The 16,283-nt window shown below is 44.5% G+C and overlaps 1 protein-coding gene across 2 annotated transcripts in view; it reads left to right on the top strand.

The window, feature by feature from the left end:
* Positions 1–3,066, top strand: part of Itga6 (integrin subunit alpha 6) — a 68,100-nt gene extending 65,034 nt beyond the window's left edge. The window contains exon 25 of one of the 2 annotated variants that reach the window (XM_055600119.1): positions 556–3,066. In XM_055600119.1, coding sequence (XP_055456094.1) covers positions 556–717 — 162 coding nt within the window. In that variant the 3' untranslated portion in view covers positions 718–3,066. The remainder of the gene's footprint in view (positions 1–555) is intronic. The other variant, XM_055600117.1, reaches the window with a different exon arrangement.
* Positions 3,067–16,283: the final 13,217 nt, after the last annotated feature.

Below are 16,283 nucleotides of genomic sequence, written 5' to 3'. Positions count from 1 at the left end.
ACACACACACACACACACACACACACACACACACACACACACACACATGTTGTTTTATAATGATCTAGTAATGTGAAAATTAGATCTTTTACTTACATGGTTTTATTTACTTAAAGCACTGTTTTACAAAAATGTTTAAATTGTTAGTCAAAAAATAGCTGAAGTTGTAAAATGTAAAGATGAAAACTGACTTTGCCATCTGCAGTCCCACATCCATTCTCTCTGCTCATCCCGTTCTTTTTTTTTTTTTTTCGAGACAGGGTTTTTCTGTGTAGCCCTGGCTGTCCTGGACTCACTCTGTAGACTAGGCTGGCCTGGAAATCACGGAGATCTGCCTGCCTCTGCCTTCTGAGTGCCGTGATTAAAGGCCTGTGCCACCATGCCCGGCTGGCTCTTTCTGTGTTTTGTTTCTTTTAAGAAAACAGTGTCTTCGAAGCCCTCCACAGGTAGACCTAGCCGAACTGAACGTGTAGATGTTCTGATTTAGCGGCTCTGGTCTTCAGATTAACTCGCTCCCGTCTTGTTTTTCTGTCCCCCTCCGTCCCCCCTCTCCAGTGTGGATTCTTTAAGCGCTCCAGGTACGACGACAGCGTTCCCCGATACCACGCTGTGCGGATCCGGAAAGAAGAGCGAGAGATCAAGGACGAAAAACACAACGACAACCTCGAAAAAAAACAGTGGGTCACAAAGTGGAACGAAAACGAAAGTTACTCATAGAGGGCACAGGAAACCTCGCACTACCCGAAATCCCTCCTGTTTCTTCCAGCTCAGAAATTCAGGTGGCTTCAGCCTGCTTGGCCTGGCGACAGAGCACGGGACCTGCAGTATATCAGCTGTGGATAGCGTCACACCTAAGGCTCCTGTTTTGCACAGCCAAATTTAAAACTAACAGGGTGGATTTTTTTTTTTTTTTCTTTAACTGCCTTAATTTAACTTTCCGGGTTGCCTTTGGTTTTTGGTGTGGCTGAGTGAACACCCTGGGACCGTCTCTCCTGATAGCACAGCTAGAGGAAGGCCCCACCACCGCCGGTGCTCACGGAGCCCCCATCCCAGCCTGTCCCCACAAGCACCCCTTCCCAGAAGGTCGGAGAGCCTGCAGGTTGACTGCCCCCTGGCTCAGGACCCCGCCACCGGATAGCTGTGTCTCTGTTGAAAGTTCTGTCTTGAATGTGCAATAGAAGGTGATGTTCCCATTCGGCCTCCTCTCTCCATTCCCCGGAAGTGAGGGTCCTCGCCGGTGCTAACCGCACACAGGTTCCTTTCTTTCGCCCTCATCACTGAAGCACACGTGCGACAGACTTGAATGCTAGTTACATTTGTTTATATTATGATATTTATTTTTTTTTTTTTCTTCAAGCCATCTTGCTGTTGGCAAATAGGCCAAAGATGCTTCAGGTTGGTTTAGGCAATCAGAATGCGAACCTGGGAGGTCGGTTCTTTTTGTTGTTGTTGTTTTGCTCAGATCTTAATTACTACCACAAAAAGAAAGTTCTTTATAAACATGCAAGGGTCGTTGTAATAACTTAAGCTTCTCTGTAAATGATATCACCTCCTTCCTGGCAGACTCAGAAAGTTTGACAAAGGAGGTTAGCTGTAGGATGTTTCGTCCTCACCCAGAATCGGGTGGTTTCATGGTTTTCAGCCCTGTGTGGAACTGTTGAACTGTGTGCTGTAAGCGCAGATCTCTTGGAGGAAGGGAGCTTGCTCACTGAACTCTGCGGTCTGTGTGCTCGCCGCTGCCGGCACTGTGCATTCAGTGCTGAAGTGAGCACCTCGGTGGATCCAGACCAATCCAGTGCCAGACTACTGAAGCGCATCCGTTGCCAAGATGGCCACACCAGACGGACAGAGGGCCACAGCACTGAGCTGCTAAGTGTCAGCTCAACCAGAGAGTCCATGTTTGATTTTTTTTTTTTAATTGTTCACCCCAAACTAAATTCTTCTAAATGATTTGTGACTACTTTGACAAGACCTTTAGGCCTGAAGCAGGAGGGTTAGCTCATTGCTAGCGTGCTCACCTAGCATGCCTGGGCCCACGTTGGTTTTCATTTGTTTGTAAAAATGATAGGAGGGGGAAACCAGTTATTTTTCTATATATTCAACAGAGATTGACTACATTATCAAAGCTGAGCTTTTAACTGTGCTTTAAAATAATTAAGTTATATGGGGAGCAATAGCAAACAGGTGCTAATTTGGCTGGATATTGTGTAAGCAGTTCTCTGCCTTTTTTTTAAGACTGGGTCTTGAGTAACCCAGGCTGGCCTTGAAATTCTGATCTTCCTGCCTCCCCATTCCAGGGCTGGGCTATGATTGTAGGTGTGTGCCACCACACTTGGCTTCATTCAGTGCAACTGACACCAGGCTTTGTGCAAGCTAGACCAGCACTGTGCCCCAGCCCTTTTAAAACAAGAAAACACTGCTAAATGTACCACTGTTGCTTTGGAGTTCTCTCTCTCTCTCTCTCTCTCTCTCTTTCTCTCTTTCATAAAACATTATACCTTTACGATAGCAAAGCCTTTTATTCTGGTTCTACTTTGGCATCTTCACTCAAAAATAATTTTACAAATGATACCTTGTTTACAGAAAGTTCTCTGCCACAGGTCCTAATAGTGTTTAAAGTCTCAGTTTCTTGCTTGGGTAGCTTGAAGCCTCACACGTTGGCTTTAGAGGACACAGCAAAGAAGCTGATAGCTTGACAGTGTTTGTAGATCTTTGTTGTAAAACTGAATGTCCTGGAAAGCGTTGGGAGGGAGTTCAACAACAAAGAAACAAGAATGTCATGCTGTTTAAATTTATAGTTGTTTAAAATGTCATCTCAAGTCGAGTCACTGGTCTGTTTGCATTTGATAGGTTTTTATACTAACTAGCATTGTAAAAATTATTTCATGATTAGAAAAATACCTGTGGATATTTGTATAAAAGTGTGAAATAAATTTTTTATGAAAACATTCAAAGCTTGTTAACACAGCATTGTGTACGTAAAAGCAAACTCTAAAAGTATAAATGACAACCTGTGTTGCCTTTCTTTGTACTTCATCAAACCAAAGTAAAGCTTTCAATATTTTTTTTATGTGTCCCATATAATTTCAGAATAGCCAAAGGTGCCCGAGGTGATGCACTATAAATGTGGTTGAAGGTTTCAGCGTCATTGATTTTAACGTGTATGCTTGTCTGTGTGTGAGTGCACATGAGGTCGGAGAACAGCTTCTGGGAATTGGTTCTGACTGCTGTGTGCCACCCGTAACCACAAACTCAGGCCTTCAGGCTTAGCAGCAAGTACTGGCTGAGCCATTTCACTGGCCTCTAGAGCTGTTGTACTAAATCTTCTTTTGATTCTCTTATTTAGCTGATGGCATGTCTTTTTTTTTTTTTTTAACAAGTCATAGAAAATAGTCCTGTAGGTGGTTTATTCACGATACCTACAAACAGAGAGCTGACTCTTTTCATTGATGCTCCACTTCAAAGACTTAAGCAATAATAAATACTATGGCTTAAAATGAAGATTCTTTTTCTTTTCTTTTCTTTTTTTTTTTTTTTTCCAGACAGGGTTTTTCTATGTAGCCCTGGCAGTCCTGGAGCTAACTCTGTAGACCAGGCTGGCCTCGAACTCACAGAGATCCGACTGTCCCTGCCTCCCGAGTGCTGGGATTAAGGTGTGTGCCACCACTGCCTGGCAAAAATGAAGATTTTTATGGCCACGTTGCTTCCTTCCTAGACTACATGGTGAAATGTGAGAATAGTTCAGCTGTGATGTGACATTCAGTTACTGTCTGGGGCTGATTTGACAGAATCCACCCATCAGAAAATACTTTCTTCAGCAGGACATTTCAGTTAGATGTAGACAGTTTTCTGCAACTTCTCACTGGATTATCACAATCAGTACAAGAAAATAAAGTGAATACATAGTGTCTTTGTGATGTAGCTAGCAACCCCTGACCTGAATACACTTCCAGTCTGACGTACATTGTTCGCCTACTGTATTGAGTAACTCTCCCATTACAATTGTTAAATGTCGAGTCTTGCCCTTATTGGGTCTTTGAAAACAAACAGTGTCCAGTGAAGGATGTAATCAGTGCTCTCAATTACCATGACTTAGGCCAGTGCCTTTTCATAGCCTCGGTTCACATACCCATTCTTAACTACCACAGAAAGAGGCAGTCATCATGGCCATTGCACCTATCATAACTAGCTCTGGTCTCACTAGAACTGTGACACAGGTGACATGGAATAGAGGCCCGATGTCAAAAGTCAGACAGGAATGCTCATGAACAATAGTGGCATTACAGAGTTCTCTGCCACCAAGGGATTCATAAAGGAAATGTGGCAAGCAGGGGCGCTCTCCTGTTGCAAATTGCTTGCTCAAGAGGTCATGGGTCACACATAGTCATGGTTTATGCTGTGTCCTTGTGGCTAAGTGTTATTATTCCAGGATGGATGTGGGAGACTGTAGGTGGGAGGTGCTTTCAGCTCTCCAGACCTGGGAAACAGGGCTAAGATCAAGCTTCTTAATGAAATGTATTTGGGGAACTGTCACCCTCCAAAGGGCAGTGAGAGGGCAGTGGGGAACTGAGGGGGTATTGGGTTTTAAAGGAAAAGTGAAATGTTGGAGGTGGTGAGATCCTAGCTAAGGTGTTCTCAGGGAGGATGACAAATCACCTGGGCAGCATCAAAAATGATCTAAAGAAGGTTCCTTGAAGACCAAAGGATAGGGGACACTGGTGAGGAGGAGACTTCTGGACGGCTTCATAAGTGGCTGCCAGGCTAGTGGGACTCTGTTCCTCTCCCTGGTCCTGATTATGGTCAAAGATAAAGAACTTCCTTATTTATTATTATTTTTTTTTTTTTGGCACCTTAAAAATTGGTTTCTAAGCCAGGCATGCAGGAGGCAGAGGCAGGTGGATCTCTGTGAGTTCGAGGCCAGCCTGGTCTACAAACGGAGTCCAGAACAACCAAAGCTACACAGAGAAATCCTGCCTCAAAACAACAAGAAAAAAAAAACCAGCTAGTTTCTGCCAACCCTAGAGAGGTGGCTCATCCAGCTGCCTGAATGTAGGAGTGCTCCTTTTTGCTAATTTAATTTTGTATATGTATGTGTTTGTATATGTGAAAAGACATACGTGTGCCACAGCAGAGGCGTGAGGGTCAAGAACAAGTTATTGGAGTTGGCTCTTTCCACCATGTGGGGCTGGGAAACTGAACTCAAGTCGTCAGGCTTGGGGCCAAACACCTTTCCTCCCCTGCCTTCTGGCTGGCCCTGTTCGTTTTTGTTATTTTGAGCCACCTGAGGGGAGTGCTGGGAACAAATCCCTCCACAAGCGGCTGACCCTTAAAAAAAAAAAAAAAAAAACGTTTATATGTAGGGAGTGCCCTTGATTGGGATCTGAGGCCAGTTCGGTAGAGGTGTTGGCAACAGACCTCATCTAGAAGGAAATTCGTAAGGGGACGCATGGCCAAGAACTCTAAACATAAGCTGTTAAACAAACAGGACAAAAAGAACCCAGACGGAGAAAGTTGGTTCCTGCCTGGCTCCTCTGCTCTGTGGCCAGGCTCTCAAAGGGCAAAAGTAAGCAGGTAATGGCTGGTGATTATTCAGGAGTGAAGGAGTCAAGTGCAATTTTGCAGCTGTGAGCAGAGCTTAAGTGCCTCGTCTTACTGCCCTGGCTGCCTCTGCCGGGGCGAGGAAACAGACCAAGCGAGGAGAGGTCGGATAATAATTTTTCTTTTATCCTTCTAGAGCATCTGCCCCAAATCCTCAACTATAGCTCAGAATGTGCTGCTTTTGTTATCTCAGAGCCTGACAGTAAGTGTTCAATTCGCCAAGAATCAGTAGATAGATTTAGGTGGGTGTTCTATTAAGGGCCTTCATTTCATTGCCAGCTGAAGGTTAAAAAAAAAAAAAAAAGTGCCTAGGGATGTTAAATTAGGTTCCAGGGTACACAGAAATAACATCTGGCTCTGGCCTTTTAAAGGACTTTTTCCCCCTTTTTCTTTATTATTCATCTCCACACCCACCTTTCTGATGGGATCTTCCCGTGTAGCCTAGCCTGTGCTTAAGGATTTTCTCTGACTCTTTATAGGAAATATAAGCTAAAACAGATGGCACTAGCCAGATATGGTGGCACTCACTTTAACCCCAGCACCCAGGAGGTGAAGATGGATCTTCTAAGTCCCAGGCCAGACTGGACTATCTAGAAAGTTCCAGACCAGCCAGGGCTACATAGTAAGACCTCGTCTCAAAACAACAAGATAGGAAGCATAAACTGATTAGTTTTGGGTTTGGTTTGGTTTTTTGGTTGTTTTGTTTTGAGACGGGGTCTCAGGGAGCCAGGTTGAACGTACTAGGTAGCGGAGGCTGACTTGAGTGGCTCACCATCCTGTCCTCACTTCCCTCGGGGCTAGGATCACAGGCGTATGCCCGGCACACTGTTTTCTGCAGTGTGGGGTCTCTGTGTGCTAAGCAAGCGCTCTATCAATTGTGCTTCCATTTCAGCCCTGAACTTTTATAGTTGGCTGAGTTGTATAAGGTCAGTTTGCCCCGAGCCCTTCTGGGTGAGCCTCAGTGTCGCTCTGGTGAAGCTAGCCCATCCCATAAGCGTTCAAGAACACAGTGGGAACTGCCTTAAAGATCACTGAGTGGCCTGCGCGTGCAGAGTGCTCTGCCCATGGAATAAAAGTGGCTCTTGCTTGTGCTAACTTCTGTACCTGGCTGAGCCGCTAGAGATGCCATCCTCAGTACAGACAAGTTGGTAGCACCTAAGAGCCCAGATGTGGGGTGAGTCAGCTTCACCTCTTACAGTGTGACCCTGGGTCGGGGTGTCGTCAGAGGTCTGGGTTTTCCTCCATCTGTAAAGCTGATAGAGAGTTCCCCTCAGAGGTGCAGGGAAGAAGTGTGACCATTTGGTCGTGCTTACTAATGTTGCTAATTTTTACTTACACTTTTACATTGTACAGAACTAAAATGTTTAAGAAGGAAGGAAGGAAGGAAGGAAGGAAGAAAGGAAGGAAGGAAGGAAGGAAGGAAGGAAGGAAGGAAGGAAGGAAGGAAGGAAGGAAGGAAATGTAAATGGCCGTCATTTCTCAAGTGGGGAAACTGCTAATTTTCATTACTTTTGTCTCCTCGTTGTCAATCCATGATTTACCTTTAAGTTTGGCAGCGATAAGCCATGAATCCAAGTGCCCTCCACTAGCTACAAATTACGCTTGCGCCAGTGTGGTGGTCCATGCCTATAATCCCAGCTACCTGAGAGGCCGAGGCAAGAGGACCCCTTCAAGCTGGGTGAGGTGGCACATGCCTTTAGTCCCAGCAGTCAGGGAGGCAGTGGCAGGAGGATCTTTGTGAGTTTGAGACCAGCCTGGTCTACAAAGTGAGTCCAGAACAGCCAAAGCTACACAGAGAAACCCTGTCTTGAAAAAAGAGAGAGAGAGAGTGAGAATCCCCTTGCCAGTGAGATACTGGCCATAATGTGGGTCTGAGCTAGGGTCTGGGTATGCATTAAAGTCAGTGTGCCAGGGTAATTAAACAGGCATGATGGATTGCCACAGATGGATCTTCCTGCTTTTTTTTCTCAGATGGAAATGTATAAAAATATTTTTTGCATGCTTGTTATGTCTCTTAAGATTTTAATTTATTTATTTAATGAACTACAGTGAGGGCTCAGTGGCTAAGAATATCTGCTGCTTTTGTAGAGGACCCATGTTTGGCGGCTCACAACCATTTATAACTCAAGTTCCAGGAGAGCCACCATGGCCTCTGAGGGCATTAGACACTCTTGTGATACATATTCATACAAGCAGACAAAGTGCTCATACACATATATAAAACAACTAAAATCTTATAAAGAATCCTTCTATATTAAAAACATATTTTTTAGATTTGTTTTTAATGTATGTGTCCTTGTGAGTGTGTGTCACATATGTGTCCTCTGAGGCCAGACGAGAGCATCCTCTAAATTTGGATACCCTGGCAGGTGGTAGTGAGCCACCTGATGTGGGTGCTGGGCACCAAACTCAGGTCCTCTGGATGGCAGCAAGCACTCTTAACACACAACTCCTGGCCAGAGACTCGTAAGTGCTGGGTCTGTCCTCTCTCTGTCTCAATGGCATGGCCCAAGAAAGTTCTTGGTGGGGTGAATTACAGCTAGGTAGTTAGGGATTGCTGGTACACACACGGTACTCTAAGCTTGTGTGTTCTGGATGCTTGGTCCTTGGCTGGTGATGCTGTTTCAGGAGGTTGTAAAAACCTGAAGATGTGAAGCCTGGCTGCACACCGGGCGTGCCCTGGTGGTGACACCTGTCATTGCTTCTGTGTGCCACCATGTGAGGAAGATGTGGCTGTGTACTCCCTCTGCCTCAAACTCAGCCACTCAGCCTTGCTACCATGGTGGACTGTGATGGGAATGACCCAAGAGAAACCTTGGTATTTGGTCATAGCAATGAGAGAAAAGTAACGAATACAGAACTCACTCAGTGATAAGGAAGGAAGAAAAATCCATGCAAACCGAACATTGGATTAACAACAGCACACTTACGCAGCCAAAACCTTAAGGTTTTGTTGTTGTTGTTGTTTGTGTGTCTGTGCATGTGTGTGTGGTTTTTTTTTTTTTTTTGCTGCTGTTTGTTTGTGAGACACAGTCTGACTATGTAACTCAAGCTTGTTGTAAACTAACTATGTAAGTGAGACTAGCATTGAGTTTGTGATCTTTTGGCCTCAGACTCCTGAGAGCTGAGATTATAGGTTCAACTTGAACTTTGATAGTATTGTAAGACAAAACTCCTCCTGAGCGGATTGGAATGGACGGACACTTGTTTAAAAAGGTAGGTTAGTAAGAGATAAACAAGCTTATCAGAATGCATAGTCCATATGTATATATGAGTGAGAGATAAACTGCAGTTTCACTTGTTCATACACATGTTCTCTCTCTCATACACACATACACACACACACACATACAACTTACAATAAAGAAAATGAAAGCTGGACACAAAACTAGCATTCCTGGGGATACGCAACAGCGCATCATCAACAGAAAGCAGTACATTGTTTTCGAACAGACAAGACACAGGAAAAAGGCTTTGAGTCTAGAGGTAGCAATTGTGTACAGCAAATGAATGAATAACGGATAAAAGCCAGTTATTAATAAAGCTTGTTTACACAGATGTCTCTGGTACCACCTTCAAGCTGGTAAGACGGTAAAGCTGTTTTTGAATCTGCTTCTGTAGTAGTTAGTTTTTTTTTTCCCATCCTTAAGCTCCTGGAATAATGAGACTTGTGAGACTCAAGGTAATTATTTACAAATACCTAGGCCATATAGCTAGACTCTTCTCTGAGTAGCTCATAACGTAAAATAACCCATTATACTAATCTACATTCTGACATGTGGCTGATTTACCTGAGTTCATGTATCATTCAGCTGTCCTCCTCACATCTTGCTGGCTGAGTCTCATACACCTGGCTCTCTCCCAGAACTCTTTCTGCCTGCTAGATGGTCTACCTCCTACTTCCTGCCTAAGCTATAGGCCATCAGATTTATTATTGGCAGGCACTACATCCATGCAATGCACAAGATATTCCTTCTATACACTTCTGCTTTGAAGTAGGTGGAAAGTTGCAGGTCCAGAGAAAATATCGTGGGCCTCTTTTCTTTTTTCTTTTTTTTTTTTTTTTTACTTTTATTAATTACACTTTATTCACTTTGTATCCCCCCATAAGCTCCTCCCTCCTCCCCTCCCAATCCCACCCATCTTCCCTCTTATTTACACATGCCCCTCCCCAAGTCCACTGATAGAGGAGGTCCTCTTTTCCTTCCTTCTGATCTTAGTCTATCAGATCTCATCAGGAGTGGCTGCATTGTCATCTTCTGTGGCCTGGTAAGGCTGCTCCCCGCTCAGGGGGAGGTGATCAAAGAGCAGGCCAATCAGATTATGTCAGAGGCAGTCCTTCTTCCCATTTCTATGTAACCCACTTGGACACTAAACTGCCACGGGCTACATCTGTGCAGGGGTTCTAGGTTATCTCCATGCATGGTACTTGGTTGGAGTATGAGTCTCTGGGCAGACCCCCGTGTTCAAATTTTCTGGTTCTGTTGCTCTCCTTGTAGAGTTCCTGTCCTCTCCAGATCTTACTATTTCCCACTTCTTCCATAAGATTCCATGCACTCTGCCAACAGTTGGCCATAAGTCTCAGCATCTGCTTTGATAGTCTGCAGGGCAGAGCCTTTCAGAGGCCCTCTGTGGCAGATTCCTAACTTGTTTCTTGTTTTCTTCTTCTTCTGGTGTCCATCCTCTTTGCCTTTTGGGATGGGGATTGAGCATTTTAGGCAGGGTCCTCTCTCTTGATTAGTTTCTTTAGATGTACAGATTTTAGTAGGTTCTTTTATTTTTCTCTTCTCTTCTCTTTTCTTTTTTCTCTGTATAGTCCCGGCTGTCCTGGAACTTCCTATGTAGTTCACTCTGGCCTCTAACAGAGATTTACCTACCTCTGCCTCCTGAGTGCAGGGATCAAAGGTGTGTACCATCACTTAGGCCCCAAATGGCTGCTTAATTCCCACCTCAGAGTGTAACACAACATCGTGTGACTAACTCCAGCCCTTCTGAAATGTATGTACAGCCCTCCTAACTTCCACCAACTCAGAATCTAGAATGTCTTCAGACAGCATCTGAGGCAGGCCTACAGCAGAGGTTCCCCACCTTGGCTGTGACCCACCTTCCAGAGGATACCACCAACACATTTTCTAAAACCTATTTATTTTCATTTCATGTGCATTGGTATTTTGTTGGCATGCATGTCTGTGTGAGGGTGTCAGATCTCCTGGAACTGGAGTCGCAGACAGTTGTAAACTGCCATGCTGGGTGCTGGGAATTGAACCCAGGTCCTCGGAAAGAGCAGGCAGTGCTCTTACCCACTTAGCCATCTCTCCAGCCCCCACCAATACATTTTAAAAGAATGTTGATTTATGACTTTTTTCTTTGACTGTAAAAATTTTATGAAACTGTTACCATGTTGGAACACAAAATTTGGGGTGACCTACATCTGTGTTCCCAGGCCATGGTAATTCATATTTGGCTCCAGAATAAACCCTCTCTCATTTCCTTTGAGGCGAGAGCTGCATTTTTACATTGATATTGAGCAACGATTCTCAACCTTTCGAATGCTGAACCCTTTAATGTAGTTCTTTATGTTGTGGTGACCACCAACCACAAAAGTATTGTGGGGGCTATAGTGATCGCTCAGTGGTTAAGAGTACTGACTGCTCTTCTAGAGGACCCAAGTTCAATTCCCAGCACCCACATGGCAGCTCACAACTGTCTGTAACTCCAGTTCCAGGGGATCTGACACCCTCACAGAGACATACACGCAGTCAAAACACTAATGTACATAAAATAAAAAGAAATTAATTTTAAAAAGTATTTTTATTGCTACTTCATAACTTTGTTATGAATTAACTTTCATAATTTTGTTAGTTTTATGGATTGTAATGTAAATATCTGTGCTTTCCAAAGGTCTTAGGCGAACCCTGTGAGAGGTTCATTGGACCACCAGGGGGGTTGAAATCCACAGGATGAGAAATGCTGATGTGGATGTGGGTCTCTGTTGTCTTCTGGCTATGGTGATCCACCTGCCTCCGCCTCCCAGATGCTGGGATTACAGTCACACAGCCTTTGGGGTAAAGGCTGCATTTTACACGGACTTTCTTACACTGACAGGCCTGCCTTTGAGTGCCTACCTCAGTGTGCTCACTAGTTTCATGTCAGCTTGACACAAGCTGGAGTCATTTTGGAAGACAGAACTTGAACTGAGAAAACGCCCCCCACTAGACTGTGTGTTTTCTTAGTTGATGGTTGATGTGGGAGGGCCCACGGGCAAAACCACCGTGGGCTGGTGGTTCTGGATTGTCCTGGATTATATAAGAAAACAGGCTGAGGACTGGAGAGATGGCTCAGTGATTAAGAGTACCGTCTGCTCTTTCAAAGGACCCGGGTTCAATTCCCAGCACCCACATGGCAGCTCACAACTGTCTGTAATTCGAGTTCCAAGGGATCTGACACCTTCACACTAATGCACATAAAATAAAAACAAATTAAATACATTTAAAAAAAAAAAGAAAGAAAACAGGCTGAACAATTCATGAGGAACAAACCAGTAAGCATCACCTCTCTATGGCCTCTTCATCAGTTCCTTGCCTCTCTAAATTCCTGCCCTGACTGCCATCAGTGATAGACAGTGATACAGATGCAGAATTTGAAACAAACCCTTTCCTCCCCAAGCTGCTCAAGGTCAAGCTGTTTTATCACAGCAATAGAGACCCTAAGTCATTCTCCAACCAAAATCTGACTGGAGGTAAACAGTAAGACGAAGTGTAGGCCTAATCGATAAAAAAACTGCCCATTAACCTCTAACTAGGGTCTTCCCCCTGGAATGAACCAAATGAGGCATTGCTCTGCATTAATCGATAGCCTCTTCATCTTGATTTCCTTCTGTGGACCCCGGAGCCGCATGTATGATGGAGCTGTCCAATTCAGAACTGTTACCAGCTCAGGTCAAACCTTTACATCTTTAATATACCCAAGCTTACGGTTTATTCATTTTTCCTTTTTAATATTGAATTTATTTATTTACCTGTTTATTTGTGTGTGTGCACACACATGTAGGTGCCCGAGGAAGCACACGTGCGTCAGCATCTATGACAAGGCCGAGGGACAACTGTTCTCTCCTTCCACCAAAGGGTCCTTTGGAATGAAACCCAAGTCACCAAAGTTGGCCACAAGTGCCAACTCTGAGTTGTCGGCTTGCCCCCAAAACTACCTTTCACCAGGACCAATTTCTACAAAGGCAGAAAAGATCTAGTCTCAACAACTGCTTTATTTTATTTTATTTTATTTTTTTAAGGTTTATTTTTTTAAGTACTCAATGTGGGCTTTAATGGGCTGCTCACAGCCTCGGTGTGGTGGTGCATGCCTTTAATCTCCGCAGAGGCAGGGGGCTCCTTTGGGAGTTGGAGGGCGCATGGTCTACATAGCTAGTTCCACGTCAGCTGAGGCTACATAGAGAAACAGTGTCTGAAAAAAAAAGGGACTACTTGCGCTGTCAAACGGCCTGTTCGAAGCCTTCGGCCTCCTTTCTTTCCCCTTTGTTTTGCAAAGTGGATTCTTCCCCGGACGTCCTGCTGGCCTGCTGTTTGTGAGCCTTACGGGGTGTGTGCATGGAGGGGTGGGGCTGAGAGTAGGAATCTTCCCTTTCACTTCAAAGTACTTTCTCCAAATAACAATGTTTCCAAAACTAGGTGTGGTAGCCCACCCAGACCTTTAATCCCAGTATTCTGGAGGCAGAGGAAGGTGAATCTCTGTGAGTTCCAGGACACTTGAACTGTATAGTGAGACTCTGTCTCAAAAACAAAACAAAACAAAAAAAACAAACCAAAACAAAAATGCTCCCCCTCCCCCCAACAAATCGTGTGGCCTCCACACGGTGCCCTCTGGGATTGCCTTGTAAGAAGGAGTCTTGTGGTGAAAACTGAAATGCTAGATACTCTGTAAGGCAAAAGCTCCCAGAGAATTGATTGTCGCCCAGCTGTTTCATAACTCTGTAAACTGTAGAAAAACAGATACAGCAAACCAACCTGTTCGCAGAGGGACCACCCTTGCTGTTTCCCAGCAAAAGCCAATTGTGCAGCCTTTGCAAATTCTTTTTTGTTTTAGCTCTTGTTTGGCTTTGTCTGAAGTCTTTGAATTGGCTCTGCAATCTGTGGTTTTCTAGTGCTCTCATTTAATTAGTGTGTGACTAAAATGTTAACACAGTAATTTATTGCTGCCTGATCATCTTAATTTTTACCCTTTTTCTTGAAAACTATCTAGCCCAATAAAGGGGAGTCTTAGGCAGGAAATGACAGCACATTCGAAAGGGAAATGTGAAGGGACTATTTTTAGGGGTGTCAGTTAAGCCACTGGGGAACTATGGCCAGACTAGAGGAACACAAGGCTGGCCAGCAGGAAGGAGCAGGGGAATAAATGACCTTTCTCTCCTTTTGTCCTTTTGTTCTCTGAGCCCTGTGAAGCCAGAGGGCATTGGAGACAGGGTGATACTGACAAACTTGTTTTTCACTGCTTTCCCCGCACTTTTCACGGATCATGAATTCTTGATGAATTTAGAGTGTGGCTCAAATCTGCTAAATTGGGGGGGGGGACTATTAAGTATGGACTGGGGCATTGTGGTGCATGCCTTTAATCTCAGTGTTCAGAAGACAGAGGCAGGTGAATCTCTTGAGTTTGAGGCCAGCCAAGGCTCATGCATAGTGAGACCCTGTCTCAAAAAGAAAAATATACAGAGAGAGAACTTTAAAGAAGAATTACATAAGACATCCCACATACATGAGTAACACAGCTCTTTTTTAATGTCCTCTCCAGCTCCAGGACAGCTTCTTAAATAAGAAGCGAAAAGCTAAGATGAGGAAACAGAGAAGGACGGAGAAAAAATTTGAGATACCATGCTTATCTTACATGCTCATTCTCTGTATACCCAGGGGAAGCATAAAGACTATACTTTGGATAAGAGAAAAAGCACTTTATAAACAGGTGATGGGGCTGGTGAGATGGGTAGAGGTAGATGCTGCCAGCTCTGGGGATCTGATTCTAATCTTTGGAACTCATACACAAGAAGAACCAGCCCCTGTAAGTTGTCCTTCTACCTCCACAAACGTGCTATGGCATCCCCTTAACCACCTCCTACTGCCACCCTCCCGACCCTCTTCCCAAGGGCACACACACTAAAATAAATAAAAACAAACAAATACATAATAATAACAATAACAATAGCCAAACCCCCAAACAAGTAACTGGACCTGGGGAGATGCCTTGATTGGCAAAGCATGTGCCATCTAAGCATGAGGATCTGAGTTCAGGTCCCCAGAATCCACATAAAAGGATGGTTACAGCTGAGTGTGCCTGCAATTCCCCAGCTCTGGGGATCCGAGACAGGAGGCTCCCTTGGGCTTACTGGCCAGCTAGCCTAGCTGAATTAGTGAGCTCCAAGGTTGGTGTGAGACCATATCTCAAAAAATAAAGTTGAGAACAATAGAAAATGACACCTAAGGCTGACCCCTGCACTCTACAAGCATTTACACACACACATCACAAACACAAAACAACGACAAAGATGATTGCTTTCTGGAACAACCTTGTTTCTGCCATTCCATTGTGCTCCCACACAAGTTTCTGTAATTTAGGCATCTTGACGTGCTCAGACAATAGCAGCAGAGCTGTAAGTGGGTTTGAAGCAGGAAAGAAAGAGAGGGAAAAGTAAGGAGACACAGAAAGGAAAGAAGCCCTTTATCTTGGAGTGAGGCTGAAGTTTCTTACTGCTGATCTATCAAACAGAGAGGATAAAAGAAAAAACCTGGAATTTCCCAGCAACTCTTAGCGATACATTTAAGAGCCACCAAACTTGTGTAATAGGTAATTGTCGAGACTCACAGACTCTCTCATTAGAAATCTACGCCTGAACCTCCACGTGTCTTATTTATTCCTTGAGCGTCTCTCTATTAAGCCCCACACTTAAGACTATGTTAAACTCTGTTACTAAACTGGCATGGTGGTGGGTGGCGCAGGCCTTTAATCCCAGGCTCAGGAGGCAGAGGCAGGCAGAATTCTGTGAGTTCGAGGCCAGGCTACAAAGTGAGTCTATAGGACAGCCAAGGCTACACAGAGAAACCCTGTCTCAAAAAAATAAAAACCAACGTTCTTCCTAATAACCTTCACCTCTGTTTTATTCTAGCATGTCCTGAAATTCTTTTCTGCAGAGTCAAGAATCCACTTCACTTAAGTGGAGCTCTGTGTGAAGAACTTTATGGCAGGCAATATGGAGGGAGTCCTGTCTCCAGTCCATGCCCCACTACTGCTGACAGGTTGAGGGAGATGAATGGTGCTGTGCCCAATCTAGTAGAAGAATATATGAAGTTCGGGGAATGATCTAGAAAGAACAAGAGAAAGAAGAAAGAAGGCAGCAGGAGAGGTTGAGGTTAGAGTACTGGAAATGCCCAGCCATGGTGGCACATACCTTTAGTCCCAGCCCTAGGGAGGCAGAAATAGGCAGAGCTCTGAACTTGAAGCTAGCCTGGGATGCATAGTGAGTTCCAGGCCAGTATAGCTATACAGTGAGAAATGGATGGGAGGAGCTGGAGAGATGGCTCGGTGGTTAATAGTACTTGTTGCTTTTGTAGAGGACCTGGGCCTGGTCCCAGAACCCATATGGAGTCTCATAATGACCCAGAACTTCAGTTCTGGGGAATCTG

The sequence above is a fragment of the Psammomys obesus genome, unplaced genomic scaffold, assembly GCF_907164565.1.
Source record: "Psammomys obesus unplaced genomic scaffold, mPsaObe1.curated_primary_1811, whole genome shotgun sequence".
NCBI lineage: Eukaryota > Metazoa > Chordata > Mammalia > Rodentia > Muridae > Psammomys > Psammomys obesus.
This window is presented reverse-complemented; position numbering and strand designations above follow the sequence as displayed.